The sequence below is a fragment of the Sturnira hondurensis genome, unplaced genomic scaffold, assembly GCF_014824575.4.
Source record: "Sturnira hondurensis isolate 20B ecotype Veracruz unplaced genomic scaffold, ASM1482457v3 Scaffold0011192, whole genome shotgun sequence".
Classification (NCBI taxonomy): Eukaryota; Metazoa; Chordata; class Mammalia; order Chiroptera; family Phyllostomidae; genus Sturnira; species Sturnira hondurensis.
In genome coordinates this window covers 1541115-1557519 of record NW_028083823.1, presented here as the reverse complement: position 1 = coordinate 1557519, position 16405 = coordinate 1541115, and the positions used below count along the sequence as shown (strand labels likewise).

The following is a 16405-nucleotide window of genomic DNA, read 5'->3' as shown; positions in this document are numbered from 1 at the left end:
AGGGGGAGGGGGAAGAATGGGAAGGGGAAGAAGGAGAGGAGGAGGAAGGAGAGGGGGAGGAGCAAGAAGGGGAAGGGGAAGAAGGAGAGGGGGAGGGGCAAGAAGGAGAGGGAGAGGAAGGAGAGGGGGAAGGGGAAGAAGGAGAGGGGGAGGGGGGAGAAGGGGAGGGGGAAGGGAAAGAAGGAGAGGGGGAGGGGGAAGAATGGGAAGGGGAAGAAGGAGAGGAGGAGGAAGGAGAGGGGGAGGAGCAAGAAGGGGAAGGGGAAGAAGGAGAGGGGGAGGGGCAAGAAGGAGAGGGAGAGGAAGGAGAGGGGGAAGGGGAAGAAGGAGAGGGGGAGGGGGGAGAAGGGGAGGGGGAGGGGGAAGAAGGAGAGGGGGAGGGGGAAGAAGGAGAGGGGGAGGGGGAAGGGGAAGAAGGAGAGGAGGTAGGGGAGGAAAGGGAAAGGAAGGAGGGGGAATTGGAGAAGAGGGAAGAGGAAGAAAATCGGAGGAGAGAAGAGGAGGAAGAAAGCAATGAGGATGGTGAGGGGAAATATCAAGAGATAGGTGATGAAGGGAATCAAAGGCTGGGAAGACAGGGTGAAGGAAAAGAGTCCAGGAAAATTAGCAAAATAAAAAAATCTGTAAAATATGATACAGATAAAACATACCAAAGAAAGTTCATTGCTAACACAGAGAGAAAGGGGAAAGAACATGAAATACAGCGGTTTGGAATGCCAGTACGGTCAAAACAACTTTTAGAAAATGGTTCTAAAATTTTTCTGAAGCCATCAGGTTCCAAGAAATTCTGGAATAATGTGTTACCACATTATTTGGAACTGAAGTAACAAAGTAAATTTGAGCTGATTATTTCCAGGCAAACAATTTGATTGTCTTACACATAATAGGCTCCTAGTACATTTTCTTAAATTGATTTTATGTCATGGTTACTTTATGTATGGTACAGTGACACCTGGTAGAGACAACACAAGGCACTGGTAAATTTTGGCTCCTCTTAAACTAATATCTTGGTGTATTTTCCCCCCAAATTATTAATCTGTAACTAGAAAATATCAAAAGATCATAGAAGATAATATATCTCATTAAAGATAGACTTATGAAATAGGAGTACACTATAAGACTATTTTGTTTATGCATACAAAAATCGCACAGATCCTTAAGGGCTACCTGGCTTCTTATAAATATGTTAGCACAGTTATTTTCAGTCTGATTAGGTTACCTACCACATAGGATAATTTTATAAGAATGGATGGTATTCGAAAGCTAACATGAAGAATTCAGATATTAAAGAAATAGTGCTGTCTTTTCTACCTTTTATGTGTCCTTTTCACTACAATCTACCAAGTGATGGTTGGATTCAGAGCTCAGATTTTAATAATGCAGTCTCTTAGTTACTACCCAGGCAAATGACAGTATGTATAATAAAGTGGAGATTAATTTAAATCTGTAATTTGGAAGTATGTGAAACTTGAATATTGGCCAGGCCAAGCTACTCATTAGGCCTCAGTTTTCTCATCTGCAGAATAGAATGGATTAGATGATATTACAGCTATACTTCTAACTCTTAAATTCTTTCATTCCCAAGCTGGTTTACTCTATCATATTTGTTATTTGCATTAAAAATTTTTTAAGGAAGAACTGTACTTTAAAATTAATCTAATTTTCTATAAAATATTGTTTGTTTCTCTTAAAAAGTTAATGACAGCTTTAATATCTCTTATCTTCTGTCATTCTGTATTTCTGAACTCCTGTCATTTCCATGCTTTAACTGTACTGTAGGAAACTTCATTCTTAGTATATATTTTTATGTACCTTCAATGTATTCTTCACTGACTATTCTGTAATTCTGTTTGTTGCTTGTCAAATGTTTCAAGTAAAATAAAAATTAAGTGTATGCAGTCACTAATTATTTGTAAAAAGACAAACTAATCTTAGATATATTTTAGAGAGGCTAGATTTCCACTAGTGTAATTTCAGTCTTCCTTTAACATTTTCCATGTATGTAATGCAGGTAGTTTGTTTGGTTCTTTATTCATAGCTCCCTTTTCAACTGATTTACTGGTCCCATAACTTGGACATGAGGATTTCTTATACATTATTTTATCAAGGAGGATTTTGATGCTAAACTTCTTGTAAATTGTGTATAGTTGAATTCCTTGCACCTTTGATACTCCCCGAGTGAGAAAGAACATGAAGAGAAACACTAAAATATGAAGTGAAGAAATTCTTAGGAGCAACTGTAAATTTTGTTTTAGTTGCAAGGATCTCTGGTAGCTTCCCCTAACTAAATGTGCTGATTTGGCGTTGCAGGGTTCTTCCAAATTCTACCGCATTCATTGTTAATAGAATATAATTAATACTTTGATAAAGATATATGTGCTGGTTTGTTCTGGTGAAAAGCATGGTTTATTTAAAAACTAGGCTTAAGATGATTAAACAAGTTCAATGACAGAAGTGGAGTTTATAATGCAAAAACTTCCAGGGAGGTGAGAAATTCTTAAACTCAAGTTAGTGATGTTAAAGATATAGGCATTCCTCTTCCACTGAAGAGATAATCAGCCAGCAGTAATGAAACGATGTTTTTAAACTGTGTCTTCCTCAATATTTGAGCTGGTCTAGATAACCACTTTTTAATTGTCATTTCTTACTATTCACATTTCCCCAGCCAATTTTTTTTTGTGCTCATTTAGAAGCAGTAATTTGTGTAGCACAGTGTTCTTATCAAATTACTAGCCTGTTAATTTTTAGACCTGAATTAATACTTGGTTAAATAAGTTGGAACAACTGGTCTCTTCTTTATGGATACCATCTGCTGGTCAATCAGACTTTTACTATAGTTATTCAGTGATCATTGAGACAAATATGACTAGTATGGAACCCATTGAGTTACAATTTAAAATGTTGACCCTGGCAGGAAAATACTTCAAAGTAAGCAGTAAAGGAGTGCCACAGAAGAATCTACTGCTACTGAGCATAATTGAGATGAGTGCAATTCAAATGTTTGTTGTTGTTTCACATAGAGATAAATTTGCTGTATACAAATATATATATAAAATGGTACCATGGAGGAAGGTGCTGTAATTCCTTTATTCTTTCCATTGTGAAAAATAAATATGATATGTGCCCAGTGCCTGACATTGAACTTAACATTTGTTACATATTAGTCATCCAACAAATACCTATATACCAAGCATCAAAAATAGAACAGTAGTTTCCCCCAAAAAGGTGGACCTCAAGAAGTGAGGCTGCTTACAGTCAACCTACTGTGGCCCTCTGCCCTGTCAGGGACATTAGGTAAGTATAGATTTCTTGGAAAAGACACTATATAAAAGGAGTTCCTGGACTCCACCTTAACTGTTGTTTAACAATGTCTTCTTGTTTACCTTTACACGTATGTTCTTAGCTAGGACTGCCCAAAGATAAAAATATGATCTTAAAACAGATCTATGACTTTCCTGCATTAACTGCCTTAATTAATAAGAAAATGGCTTTGTGCCTTGGTTCCACAGGGAATAAGATATGGCTCCGGTTCTCAAAGAACTCTTAGGTTGTTTCTTCAGGCTGACCAGAAAATGTATGAGTACAATAGAGTGCTTCAGGAGTACACCTCAGCTGCCATAGAAAAAGGCTAGGAAAGAGCTTTCAAGGAGCAGTGGTGAAACATGAACTGAGTCATGAAAAGTAAAACCTAGCCAGGAAAAGGGGAGTGTGGAGAGCAGGCGTTCCAGGCCAGTAGGAGCCATGAGAGTGTTTTGGTGTCGGTGTAGCCTCGAGTATCCTCTATCCTTGAATAAAGAGGCAGAAGGCCTTACTTGTTTGTAAAAGATGTTAAACTTAAACAGCAAGAGTAAGATAATCACTTGGGCTTTTGTAACATCATTCTGCAGCAATAGGGAGGATGGATTAGAAGGGAACAGGACCAGAGGCAGGGATGCCAGTTAGGAAGCATTTTTAGACCAAGCAGAGGCTGAAGAGTAGCTGGACTAGGACAGGGAGGGGATGGAGAGTGTGGGGCATATATTATTGAGAGAGATATAGGGATGGAATTAGAGGTCTTGGCAAAGAGATGTAGCTTGGAGGGTGGGAAAAGGCCAAACTTCTTGTTTCTGGCCTGGAGAATTGGGTGGAAAAAGTGCCGTTCACCAAGGTGGAGAACAGAGGAGTAGGGCCAGGTTTGGGCAACTGCTTGGGGTTTATTGATCCAGGAGATAGATGTTCAGTAATCAGATGCACACCTGGGTCTAGTGTTCAGGAGAGATTGTGGAGTATCATATGTGTAATTATGAACACATAATTACCAGCACGTATATGTAATTAAAACAGTGGAGTTGAATGAGAGGCAGCATTCATAGTGTGAAAAGGAACTGAAGACAGAATTGAGGGAGACGTCAGTAGGTAAGAGGAGGATGAGAAAGGGAAGTCTCAGAAGGAGATGGGGTGGGAATACTTCCTAGGAAAGAGAGGTGTTGCCCAGGCCAAGGAAGAAAGAGAAGTGAGGGCTGCAGAGGGCCTGGGAGAGGCCCAGCAGAGGGCTGTGCAGAGCCCACATTACCAGCAAGAGTGAGCTCCACGAAGTCTGTTTTGCAGAGAAACAGAATCAGAACTAGACTCTGAAAAATAAATATCAAAGAGCACTACTGACATATTTCTCAATTTATGGAGGAAGATGTATATGTTCTTCGAAAAGAAAATCCTAAATGTTTAGGTGCTGTGACTATATACAGTGGTATATATAAGAGTAGGGTGTTAGTGAAGTGAACTATCGACATAAGAGTCTGCAGTGCTTTAAATATCAGTGTGGGGTGGTGGACTCTGAGAGCAGGCATGGTGGTCTTCAGTTTATCTGAGCAGAGTTGGGAAAGAGCATGGGCTCTGGAGCCCAGTAAGCCTAAGTTGAAATCTCAGCCCTTCACTGATTAGCTGTGTGGACACTTACACAAGTTTTTTTTTTTAACCTTTCTCAGTCTTATTTTTTCCTCTTTTAGTAAAGGAAGGAGGGATCTTTTGATAATTAGTTAACATATGAAACATGTTAGGGGTACTCAGCGTATGGTGACTTGTATCACTGTAATTATCTACTCTGGCCACATCAAGTCAGGTGCATTGCTACTCTCTTGAGTCATCAAGTCACTGGCTAATGTGCATGAGTTTTTTTTTTTCCTGTGAACCTCACTTTTGTTTAGATATAGCATAGCAACTCCTAGAAAATTGGCTTTGGAAGTAGATCTGTGGGAATGAAATGGGTTACAATAGAAAACCCTTAAATATAGGGTTGAGTGAAATTCTACCATTACATACCATACATGGGTCAAATACTGCCCCTTAACATTTGAAACATGATGAAAGGCTGATTGCACTCACATGGTTAGCCTAAAATTTAAATGTTAGTGCTGTTATGGGGACCATAGATTTCTCTGTGTCCTTATGTTTTTATCAACACAGTTAAAAATAAGTCACACATAAAGTGTAATCATGTATCATACATTTGTTTATGGTGAAGAAGAAAATACGTTTTCTAAGGAAAAGGTAGGGAATAATAAAGAGTAAAAGTAAAAAGAGAATAAAACTATATACCAGCAAGATGTTCTATATCTTAAGCATTACATTCATTTTTGCAGGCCTGCTAATGAGAGTCAAACTATTATGTATTTGCTGGTAAAAATGTGAGATTAGTAATAAAGTAAGGAATTGGTACATAATAAAGAGGAATAGTTTAGAATTATGAAGTAGTGTCATTGGAAGGCAACAATTGGGAAGTCACAACTGGAAGCCCATGGGTGCAGTCTGGCCTGCAGATTTATTTTGTTTGGTATATAGCCCATGCAATCCTTTTGCCAACAATGAACTATCAAGAGATTTTACATTTAAAAATGTTTTGTAGACTCTTGGAAAACCTGAGGGTCTGGGAGCATCGTGCCCTATGATAACTCTGACTTGTGGCCTAGGCAAGGCCTTTCCTCCACTTTCCTGCCACCCTGGGTGGTCCTCACAGGCGTGCTACCCTCTTCTCTTGCTTGCTCTCTCTGCTGGGCTCCTGGCAGAGAATAAAGGGATGTGTACAACAGGGTAGAACAAATAAGTGAACGTTTTGAACGAACTGTTTTCTAGTGGTAAGATCTGGGACATTACAGCAAAAAAAAGTGTTAACACTAGGGATCTATCTTTTTACAGAGGGGCCTTTACAAAATTGCTTATATTTACATACAAATACTGTTTGCTCATGTTTTTTTCTCTGTCAGTAATCTTTTTAATTGCTAGTGTCGTTTTCCTACTTTAGGGATAGACTGTAAAATACATTAATTAGGCGCCTTGCTCAGGCAGTGACTAATGGAGAAAGGCTTGGAAAGCAGTGCTTACATCTTTGTATTTACTGCCCGTCCCACTCTCTACTGCCTCAGTGATTCCTAATGTAATTAAAACTTACATGTTAAGTAAGCTCTTTTTGTCTTAAAGAAACCTTGAAATTGAGACTTTAAAATATGCACTTTCCTACCTGTTGTGACTTAGATATAAAGTTTTATGCTCTATGAGCCTGTTTGGAAAACATTTTGTACTCTGTATGACATTAGCATAAAGTTTTATGCTTTATAATTCTTTTTTAAACTTTAAAAACTCTTTTGAAGTTAATACACATATAGGAAAGTATAGCTCAATGTATATTCCACAAACTGAGTGCACCTGTGTAATTAACATTCAAGTAAGGAAAAGCATGGTGTCAGGTCTCCAGAAGCTCTCCTTTAACCCCTGTCTACCACTTCCCATCCCCCCTCCCAGGGCGACCACTAAGCTGACTTCTGATAACAATCTCTAGGTTTTAAAGCATGCAATGTGATCATATTCTTAAGGAAATTGAAAACTTATGAGGAATGTTTGGTTTCTTGATATTTCCCATAAGAAATGTAAAAGGTAGTGCTCTGGGCCAGACCAAAGACTGCAGCTCCCCACGCGGCGTCTGACTGATGAAACAAGGGTCCTTTTGTGGGAGTCAGGCCCATTCACTTCTTTATTGTGATCTTAACACAAGATGCATTTCCACTCACCGCTCAAGACTACCACTTTACTTCCTATGCAGTTCTGATGATAAGAATGTATTTAAACTTTATCCTTTCTTTTATAAAATGACAGTATTCTACCAATCTCTCCTAAATTGTTTCGGTTTGAAGGTAAGTGCTGTATGTCATTTAAAGTAGTTGTCCAGATGTGCATAAATTAATTTTAAATGTGCTTAATGAGTGCAAAGTGCTACAATTGATGTGATTTCTAGTGAAAATATCATTTTCTAAGAGCTTTCTCAAATTTAGAAAATGATGTAGTTTTAGCAGTTCTTCATTGTTATAGATTTTCATAAAGTTAATGAGTAAAATTGTAGTTCATTATTAAGAAATGTGTTTTGCTTATTCCTGAAAGAAGGCAAAATTTATAATAGCATGCTATCCTTTTGTTTACATTAATGCCTTAGTTAGCTAGCACAATTGGAGTTGACCAGGTGCTAGATTAGTCAAACTCTCCAAGTATTGAGGACTTTGCTAGAACACAGCTCACTGACTCTCCCTCTGGGAGATAAAAGGGCTGAGTCTGCAATTCTCTGTCAGAAGCATTGTTATTTCTAGTTGGCCTTCATTTATGCGTATTCATGAATACATCTGTTTATCAGGAGAAGTCTTAAATCTAGCAGCATTGCTTCTCATTCTCCTCCAAAGTCAAGCTCTCTCTGATCATTTTAGCTGCCCATAATGTGCACCTGGCTAGGCCTAATGTGTAAGTCACTTAGAGAGGAAATTATGCAAAAAAAAGGAAAGCCTTAGAAGTTCTTGGTAAATAGTAGCTACCTTGTAGTTAATCCTATTCACCCTAAACCTGTCTTTCCTTGTACCCTGTTCCCCTCTCCTATGTTCCCCTCTTGCATGCACTGCCTCATGACCTTTGATTAACCTAAATCAAGCCTTCCCAGAGTAACTTCTGAAACTCTTTTTTAAATCTCAAGGCTTTACTTCTGGATTGCTTGTCCTTAGTGGGAATGCTATTAGACCACAACCTTAGTGCTGCTTGCCTGAGGATGCCTCTTAGATCTTTTACTAAGTTTTCAAATATAAACATATCCTCTCCCTAGCCTGAATTCTCTCACATTTTTTTCCAGAAGACAGATGAGTTAATTATTAAAGGCATTGTTTTCAAACTACCCAGTAAAGATTCTGTTGGGTGTTAGGCTTATCCTTAGCCAAATGACCGATAGGAAGCTGACCATGAGAAGGTAGTTACAGTGTTGAAGGGATATAAAGGACACATGGTCTGAGGCAAATAGGGTGGAGGTGTACTTTATAAAAATGTTCTTTGAGGGAACGAATGGCACTGATTACTGCCTTGCCTATTTTAGGGGTCATTTTACCATTAATGAAGTACATACATGAAAAGCATAGGGAAAAATCCAGTAAGGAGCCTAATATCTTCATGATAAAAAATAAGCATTATTCTACCCCAAATATGAAACTGCAAAAAAATCTCAGTAGGAATAAAGATAAAACTAATGTTTTCTCCCTGTACTTAATAAGCATCACATGATTTATTCTCAGTCTAACAAATTCATAGACAGGCTGTTACATAATTTGGATTAGCAGGAAAGGAGTCAGACTAAGTGCTGCCTCAGTGTGGTATTCCCTTTGTTGTAAATAACTAAGAACAAATCATTTAAACTGCTCTTGTCCCTTTATCTTTTCCCTAGAATATAAGTAATTATACTTACCTCTCCTGAATAAGTAAATTGTACTTCTTAAGTGATTTTAAATCCCTATGTTTTGGAAAATGAACATAATATATAGATATGATTATGTTATAATGCACCACTAGATAAAAAGCTTTTTAACTTCTGTAAAGTTTAAAAGCATTGAGACAGCCCTGATAGCATATTTAATTTTCTTTCCATTTTAATCTTTTCATAGGTGCTAATAGAATATTGGGAATTCTAGTTGTTAAAAATGAAATAGAGCAACAGGCATAAAATCCTTGGTAATATACTGACTTCATATGCAGCATGGGTTATGCAACTTTTATTTCTTTGACCTCAGTATTTGAATTCATATCCATGTGTTCATTGAGATGGCATGAATTATTTATGTGAACAATACAAATCTCTATTTTTTAAAAAAATTGATCTCTTCTTGCTTTCGATTTTGCCATAGAATTACAAACTCTCAGAAAATGAAGACCCAGAAGACAAGGAAGAGGAAGTTAATGAACATGTGGAGGGTGAGAAGGAAGCTGCGGAAGATAGTAAACATGTTCCTGAATTTGACCACAGTGAAACCAGCAGCGATTCAGTTGAAAAGGTATTGATAACCATTGAAAAGGTGGGATGATGTGTGCTTAAATCCTGAGATCCTGCCTAAGAGAAGGCATATGGGTACCCTGGTCTCTGCAGGGGGTCGATTCCAACTTCCTTTGGGAGGAGAAATATTTCCATCAAAAAGTTTGTTCATGCAAATTTATGAGTGAGACACATTTTGTTTCTAGCCCTCTTTCTGTACTTCTTGGCAGCATTCTGTTTCCTGCCTGAGAAATCAACTGATATGAGCCAGTATACAGTTGAGAAATTTAACAGCGAAATTAAGCACTGGGTCTTTGAAATGATGAAAACACAGAATTTTGACATCATTGTACTGTACTGGTGACAGAAATGGGATGTGTGTGTGCCCACATAAATGTGTGTATTTACATGTATAAGGGACAAATTAAAGTTGTTCACAGCAGTATTTGAGGTTGTGATCAATTCTTCAGAGATGCAGTCTAGAAGGAATTATTAATAGGAGGACTAGTGGGAGGTATTAGTGAGGAAGAAAAAGCCATCCTAAATGTGGAGCTATGCATGTCAAAAACATCTGTTCCATTTGGCAGTTTTACCTAAGAGTGACCCTGCTAGGAGACAGTGATACATTTGAAATCATTCATTTGCTAACACTACCCTGGATTAATTTCAAGTATGGAATTCAGAATTCCAACCTTTTTGTTTTCATTGTTTGGACCTCTTATGCAAAACACTGAGTTCATCACGCCTTGTTATTAATGAAACATTTATTACATTGGTCTGGGCAAGGCTCCTCTCTCGTTATTGAAATGGATCCCCTTTAGCCCCATTTCCCTTCTCCCTAATATATACGATCATTGAAACATGTTTGTCCTTTTATTTGAATGTATACTTGTAAAACATGTTGTTTTGCTTGCATGTAATTTTTTAACTTATTTTTTTTTATTTTTCAAGTACAGTTTTCTTTCTATTGCTTCCATCCCAGCCCACTACCCCCTGCTTCCCACCTCCCTCCCATTTCCACCCCCCTTAGTTGTTGTCCATGTGTCCTTTATACTAGTTCCTCTAAATCCCTCCCCTTTTCTCCCTGAAATTTCCTCCCCTCTACGTGCGTGTATTTTTAATTTATAAGATGATATTGTGTTACAGAGGTCATTCTCTTTCTTGATTCTTCTTTTTCCAAGACTCCTTGTTCTTATCAAGAAAAAGATCTTCTGTCATTGCTTTCTTCTTCTTTCAGATGGAGGGAAGGATTCTATTTTTAAGCCACATTTACAGTTAGGGTGGTCCCTAAAATTCTTTAACGTAGAATTTATTAAACACCAGCTTGACATTATCAAATACTGAGCTGAATCATCTTAATATTCCTGAATATTCTTTTAGTAGAATTCTTGAATTGTACGATTTTTTTAATCATACAGTGTTAAGCTAGGAGTGACCTTAGCACTCACTCAGTATCTAAGGCAAGAGCCAGCAAAGTGAAGTAATTGTCACATGTTTATGTTAATAGCTAGAGGCCAACTTTGGAACCCTGCTTAAAAAGCAAGACTAGGTTTTCTAGCACAGCACAAACATGTTTTTTATTATATTGTTTCTTTATTATTTATAGGATCAAGAAAATAAACAGGAACCAGCCATTTGTGAATACAATGAAAATCCAAAAGGTATGGGCTCATTTGACTTCAAAAGTATACTTTTAGAAAGGATAGATATATTACATATATACATGTCTACATATATATGCATACATGTGCCTTTATTGAGTAATTATAGCTTACACACATGTATTCTATTTTATACTTTTTGCTGTCACATGACCCTCATAACAAGCTATGAAATATGTGACATGATCTTATTATTTCTCATTGCTAACCACCACAGCTTCTTCACATAAAAATATTCATACTACTCCTAGCTGCTCATGTCAGTGTCAAGTGGTTTAGGACAGCCTATTGACTACCTTTTTATTTTCTTTTTAGTCAGTAGTATTAAGTTAAACTTTTGCCCCAAATTTTGATTTGTGTCTCCAGTGAGCACTGCCAGACCCCATCGCCCATGACCAGTCTGGCCTAGAGGCACAGCAAGCCGTCTGGTTATTTCCCTCAGAGACCAGACCTCAGTCTTTGATCTTATCCTGGACATTTAAGAGGAATCCTTTCCCAGGCCTGTCTCTTGGTATCAGAAAACAAGTGCTACAGAATAGAGGGACCTACATTTTCTACACCCAAGTCATCTGTGTTTTTGTTGTCTGACCCCAGTATTATGTTTCCACACCATCACATCACAGTGTCTTTTTACTGTGTTCCCATTAAAAATAATTGTCATAATAGTAGATATCTGAACTTAAGCAGAGAAGAAATAGTTCCCTTAATAGTTTTTCCTTTCTAACTTCTGTAGAAAGAGTAGTAAGTTTTAGAATACTTTAAGAAAAATATAAAATACTTTAGTATTCTTAGCATGTAGCCTAAAATGTTAAAAAGAAGATAAATATAATATTTAAGCAGTTGATAATATAAATGAAAAGAATGCATATGCTTCATGAGTATACTTTAAAGATCATTATTCAACTATATAACATGTGGATTAATTTGGAACACAAAAAAATAACATGTCCATTTAAGTAAAAATGATTTAATTATAACTAAGTTAATTTTTAAAAAGGTAATTTGTATTTTACAGAAGTATTTCCTGATATTTACTGTTACCTTTGTAGCTATATTTTGGGTGCCGGCCTTCTAAACTTTTACAACACTGGTCAGGTCATTCTGGGTCTTTTGCCTTAACTCATTTTTTCAGGAAATAGGCAGTATAGACCTTTTCTGTTACTCCAGTGGTACAGTCTTTTATTATTACTCTGTAATTCAGGGTTGATAGAGTGTCACTGAAAGAAAGCATCAGCACTTTTCTTTTTCTCATTAGCTAGGAAACATTTTTCTAAATATATTCTATTGTAGGAAACATGTGTGAACGCGCAAAGAGCAGTTCTGCAGAAAACCTCAGAGGCAGTGAATCTGCACCAGCTAAAGACGTGAAAGTATCAAAGAAGGTAAGTGAAATGAACTTCTCATTTCAACATTAAGACCAAAGTATTGAATTGCTTGCTCCTTCTGCTTTTTACATGGTGATCCACATAATTTAACTCCTCTAGTATGAGTTTTCATGCTTAGAAATGTGAAGAATTTCACGTGAGGTTTCACATTTTTAACATGCATATTTGTTTATTGGACTTTAGATAGAGTCGGATGACTCTGCCAAAATTTAATAGCATATTTCTTTCAATCATCACATCCATACTGATTCATCATACAATAAAGGATTCATAAAATAACTTTATTGCTTAAATTATAAGAGTGTGATAATCATGAGAGTCTAGAAGAGAGTAAGGTAAAGCCAAGAAATAGAGAGAATGAATGAAAAAATAAAGAGGGTTGTGCTTAGAAAACATTACAACATGCTACTTCAGTCTCTCAGGAGATGACTAATGCCTGTTTTGGAGTTATTAAAAGTTTGATGAATATATTTCTTCTCCTTGAAAGTAAGTTGCTCTTTATCTTTCAGAACTTTAATCATGAGGCCATATTTCAGGGTAAAAGAGGAAACATGAAAGAAAATGAAAAAGAAAGGTGCATTGTTAAAACCTATTCCACCTTTAGGTTTCAGCTTAGATGTCATTTCCATATACAGGCCTTTTGTGACCACCAGTACTTGTATAAATTATTACGTCCCATTATTCTTTCACATGATAGTCTTTTCTTATCCATAGTCACTATATGCTTTATGTCTCTCTCTCCCCACTGGCCTTCAACTCTGTGAGGACAGAAACGATAATCCGTCTTACTTTCCAGGGTATCTTCAGCACTTACAACAGTCTGGGACATGGTAAATGCTGAGTAAATACTTATGGTTGACAATGAATTGAAAAATGTAGGGGAATAAGAAAGAGGAAAGGGTGGAGGTATAAAACCAGGATCCCCCCTTAGAAAAGTAAATAGCCTGTTTCTTGGCCATCTTTGGAGGTATATACCACTCTGAAATTTCTTTCAGAATTACTTTAGAAATTTCAAATGTTATTTTGGTCCTGATCCCCATACCGTTATCTTTTACTAAGAATTATTGCATGATCATTTTTATCTTTATAAAAATTATATTAAAAATGTAGACTATTATACCCAAAAGATAATTGTGATCTGGCTCAAAGAACATTTTGTTTTCTTTTTTTTTAACCCTTACCCTAGGATATATTTATTCATTTTAGAGAGAGAGGAGAGGGTGGAGAAGAAAGGGAGAGAGATTGATTTGAGAGAGAAACATTGGTCCATTAACTCCTGTGCATTCCCCAACTAGGGATCAAATCCACAACCTAGGTAGGTGCCCTGACCAGGAATCAAACCTACAACCTTTTTGTGTATAGGGCAATGCTCCAACCAACTGAGCCACCTGGCCAGGGCTCAAAAGACACTTTGGAATTATCTTTGGAATTGTGAAAGATGTATTATCATGACATTTGATCAAGGTTTAGGAACTTTTGAAATTCTCTGCCTACTGGACCAGAACATTTAACAGTTACTGCACTGTGCTTCATTGCATTCCTGTGAATGTTTTTCCAACTATAAGAGCTCAGGGAAGGACTCAAGGAAAGAATCAAATGTGAGAGAGGAAGGTGAAAAGTGAAAGAGTCAGGAGACATAAAAACCTAAGGAGAGGAAAAGTGAAATGAAGCAGCAAGTAAATAAATTTAAAAAATAAAAGAATGTTGGAAAACACACCTCTGACCAAATGAAAATGCATATTCTAGAATACGTGGCCAAGTTTCAGGGACTTTTCAGGCTCTCCAGTCTCCAGCATAGGCTGTAGTAGTAGGATTTGGGTATATTGAACAGGATAGAGGGCTGAGCCAGGGAAGGAATGCCATATGGGAGGCAGAATAGCACATACCTGTGGGAGCAGACCAAGCCGGGCACCCCAGTGCCAGTGCCAGTCCTATAAGATGATGGTAAGGTTAGGCCAGGATAGGGGCCTAGCTAAAGAATTCAGTTTTAAACTTTGATTCTGCTTGAATTCTCATTTATACCTAATGGAAAAATATATTTCAGTAAATACACATTTCCTTGGTTAAAGGAAAGAAACAAAAGGTAATGAAAAGTATATAAAAAATCAAGCAGTAAGTATATTCCCTACTTAAGGAATATGCTGTTATTCTACGTACAGGGTTTGGTACAAATAATGCTCCCTTTTATTACAGAATCTTTTATTACAAATTTATAAGCATGTAATTCTGTAACATAACAATATCACACTCAAGCACACCATGTGATACTTTAGATGAAATGCTCAAATTGCTATCCATCTAGTATGAGACATTCACGTACCCTACCAATGACACTGAAGCAAGCCTTGTGTTTAAAAAAGGGAATAGATGACTTAAGATTTTTTTCATTCATTCTCACATGACATTTTTATCTACAGTATCTCTAACCTGTGTATACTATCAAAGCCAAACAAATCAAACTGTTCTTAAAACTTGGCAAAAATGGTTCATTAATGCATATCAAAATAAACAGGTGTTGGATTTTACATCCCCCCCCCCCAATTAGACACTTTGAGGATAATCTTTCAAAAAGAAAAGAATCGCACTCTTGGTGTCTACAAGACAAAATTCACCACTGAATTTTGTTTTGATGATTTTAAATGCTTCAGATAACCAGGATAGGATCCATGGTTTTGATTGGAAGCAGAAATCTTTTGGTAGGTGATTGTTATATGCAGATATTACCAAATACTGCCTTTCTAAACTACATATAGTTGATGCTGATTATTTGGACCTACAGTTAGCCGCTGATAAAATTGTGTTATTGGCTTGATTTCCTTCCACCCAAGTAAGCTAATTTAAAAAGCAGTAAGCTTTTCAGCTACTAAAAAGAATTTCTTTCCATCGTGGCGTCAGTTTATTTGTGTATTTACTCAGCATATATTAATTGGGTATCTCTTATGTGACAGGCACAAGGCTAGAGGATGCAGATAAAGAGGTTAAAGATCCAATGCCAGTTTGAAGTCAATAGATTTCTTATTCATTGTCAAGACCATAAATACAAGTCTGAGATGAAAATTTCTCTATCAAAAGTATGCCTGTGGATTCTTGCTTTTCTTGGCAACTACCTTTTCTCTGCCATGTCTTAGTTTCTCAAGAAGGACTGATGATAGTCACTAGTAAAATAAAAAAAGCTTATGGATGCTAAGAATGTACATATGGTCCCCTGTAAAGATGTGATGAAATAATGTTAAGACTTGTTGAGAAAATTATACCCCCAGATACTATTAAGTGAATATTTCACTTACTGAAATTAATTCTTTGTGTTTTTTCTAGACTTTCCTTTTTAAAAGAAAGAGTCTGAAAAGCATGCCGAGTAATAATGAGCCACTTCCAGAAATAAAGTCAGTAGAAGGTCAAATAGCTTCTAAAAGCAGTAAGAAGGCTTTCATACAGAACCTCCTTGGGCAAAATAATCAGGATACATCACCCCCAAATACTGAGAAAACATCAAAATCCTGTGTAATACTTTAAATATCTATTTATGTGGTTACCAAGCACGTTGTAATTTATACTTGAAAAACATGACTTCTGAAGGAATGTTTCTGATAACAAACTTGAAGATATAAGCTAATAATATGTTTTATTTGGTTTGAATAGTATGACCAGTGTTGATATTTATTTATGCTAATATTTTTATGAGCAGTTTCAAAATATGTTTATCTCAAACTCTCCAAGGGTTGTGGCCTTAACTGTTCAGTGTTCCATAAGAAATATATTTTTATATGTGAAGGTTGAATTAAGATATTTCACAGTTTTTACTAAATGATTTTACATCTGATAATTTCATAAGACAATATTTGCAACTTCAAGACACTGTAACAGTTTGAAATGTATTTGCAGTTATTAAAAACTGAATCAAAATTGTTTTTAATGAGCATATTTTAATAAACTATATCTGGTCTATTATACTGTTCAAGTGGTTGACTATCAATAAAACTGGGGTACATGGAGTTATCAGTTGATAAAATGGGGGCAAAAATCTGTCTAATTTTAAAATATTGAAAGCCATAAAATGG

At 36.6% G+C, this 16405-nt stretch overlaps 1 protein-coding gene across 1 annotated transcript in view; it reads left to right on the top strand.

The window, feature by feature from the left end:
- Positions 1-16026, top strand: part of RPGR (retinitis pigmentosa GTPase regulator) — a 49924-nt gene extending 33898 nt beyond the window's left edge. Inside the window, exons 15-18 of the mRNA XM_037059564.1 lie at positions 9177-9323; positions 10908-10962; positions 12253-12344; positions 15663-16026. Of these exons, the coding sequence (XP_036915459.1) occupies positions 9177-9323; positions 10908-10962; positions 12253-12344; positions 15663-15860 (492 nt within the window). The 3' untranslated portion in view covers positions 15861-16026. The remainder of the gene's footprint in view (positions 1-9176; positions 9324-10907; positions 10963-12252; positions 12345-15662) is intronic.
- The last annotated feature ends 379 nt before the right edge of the window (positions 16027-16405 follow it).